We start from the raw sequence: 1,608 nt of genomic DNA on the forward strand, positions 1-1,608 counted from the left end.
CCATTTTATACGCTGTAATCTTTTAATGTTAGTCTGTTACATTAGGCTGAACTTTTATAGTATTCTGTCATCGTTTTTATTTTAGGCTGAGGTTATTTCTCTCTTAAATTTTTGAAGTCTTACCTATGAGAATTATTTCAGAATTGAATTGTTCTGAATTTATTCCCCTTAATTATCTTTGTGAAATTTTTTCTTCCGTTATTTTTTTTTTTTTCTTTTCATTTTTCTTATTAGAGTACCTAAAGGAGCAGGACCTGGATGCTACCTTGCAGGATCCTTAACATTGTCAAAGACTGAACTTGGAAAGAAAGCTGTAAGTATTAGTTTGTTTCCACTGGAATTATCTTATTCCAAAATTTCCATGGAAATTAGTTTCACTTTCAGAATGGGTAAAAGAGAAGATATACCTAGAAAAAATTTTAACAGGTTTTTCCCAGGTTACTAGTAAAGGTTTATTAATATTTGGTTGTATTTTAAAATGTGTCTTATTTTAAAAATACTTAGTTTTCTTTTTCTCAAGTCTTGAGTACTGTGACCCTGAACCTTTCCTACTTTGCATGGCTATATACTTGAACTTTATGTGAAACATGTTCTTTTGTATGTAGATTCAAATCAAACTTGACTTAAGTATATGGCATGTTTACAGTTAGAGCATTTTATAGAATTTTGGCCAACATAATGTTTTGGATATCAGAATTTGCTTGTGTTGCTTCTAAAACTGCTTAAATTAGTAATCAACAGTATTTCTCATACAGACCATTCTCACTGGAATTTTGCATAATTATCTAGGTAAATATAAGCTATTTCTTTTGGCATTGCCTTTTCTTTTATAGTTTCAAAAGTATGCTTTTTGTTAAAAACATGGTTCTGTCAGTTTTCTATTTTAGAGATAAATGTTACACTTTTTTGGTAGGTACCTGTTTTAGTTTTCAATCTGCATTTTCATTAGAAAAATTATTAATTAGTATGATGGTGTATAATCACCTTTTATCATAAGTCATTTAGCTCAGTGCCGGTAAAAGGTCTCATTCTTAGTATTGCCTTTCTTTTTATCCGTAGTTTTTACAAAGTTAATTAATCTGTTATCAAGATGAACAAGTCTCATGTATCTTAAAAATTATATTTATTTCTTGCCGCTCTTGAACCAAAAGTCTTTTATTCACTGTCATAGAAGCATAACTTGGGAATTTTTGGCTTAGAAAAAGTTATTTCTTGACATATCTTGAATCTCATTTCCATTTCTACTGTACATATACATACTTCTGTATATTTGGAAATAAATCAGTAGTTAATGATACTAGAATTCCTAAATGCACTGATTTAAGAAATCTTGATACTCTTTTCTTGTAGATTTCATTGCATGGGAAGCATAGCTGTCAGTCTTGTTTTTTCACCCAGCTGACTCTTGTGAGGATATAACAGAAAAGTATTGTTCTTAAAAGTACCCTTTCAAGCAAGTCAGAATAGATACTACTTCCTGACTATTCCTTCAGAGACAATTATGAAACTATATTATTTATTAGGATAGGTTTTCTTGGGAGAGAGCTATCCAGTTAATTATAATTTCCATTTCATTGTTTATGTAATCATACCTCAGTAGTGTGCATT

General features: G+C 29.9%; 1 protein-coding gene across 1 annotated transcript in view; it reads left to right on the top strand.

Annotated features, from left to right (window-relative positions):
* Positions 1-1,608, top strand: part of TPP2 (tripeptidyl peptidase 2) — a 78,694-nt gene that overhangs the window by 51,261 nt on the left and 25,825 nt on the right. Inside the window, 1 exon segment of the mRNA XM_023738545.1 lies at positions 185-313. Within this exon segment, the coding sequence (XP_023594313.1) occupies positions 185-313 (129 nt within the window).

Source organism: Trichechus manatus, unplaced genomic scaffold, assembly GCF_000243295.1.
Source record: "Trichechus manatus latirostris isolate Lorelei unplaced genomic scaffold, TriManLat1.0 scaffold00118, whole genome shotgun sequence".
Taxonomy (NCBI): Eukaryota; Metazoa; Chordata; class Mammalia; order Sirenia; family Trichechidae; genus Trichechus; species Trichechus manatus.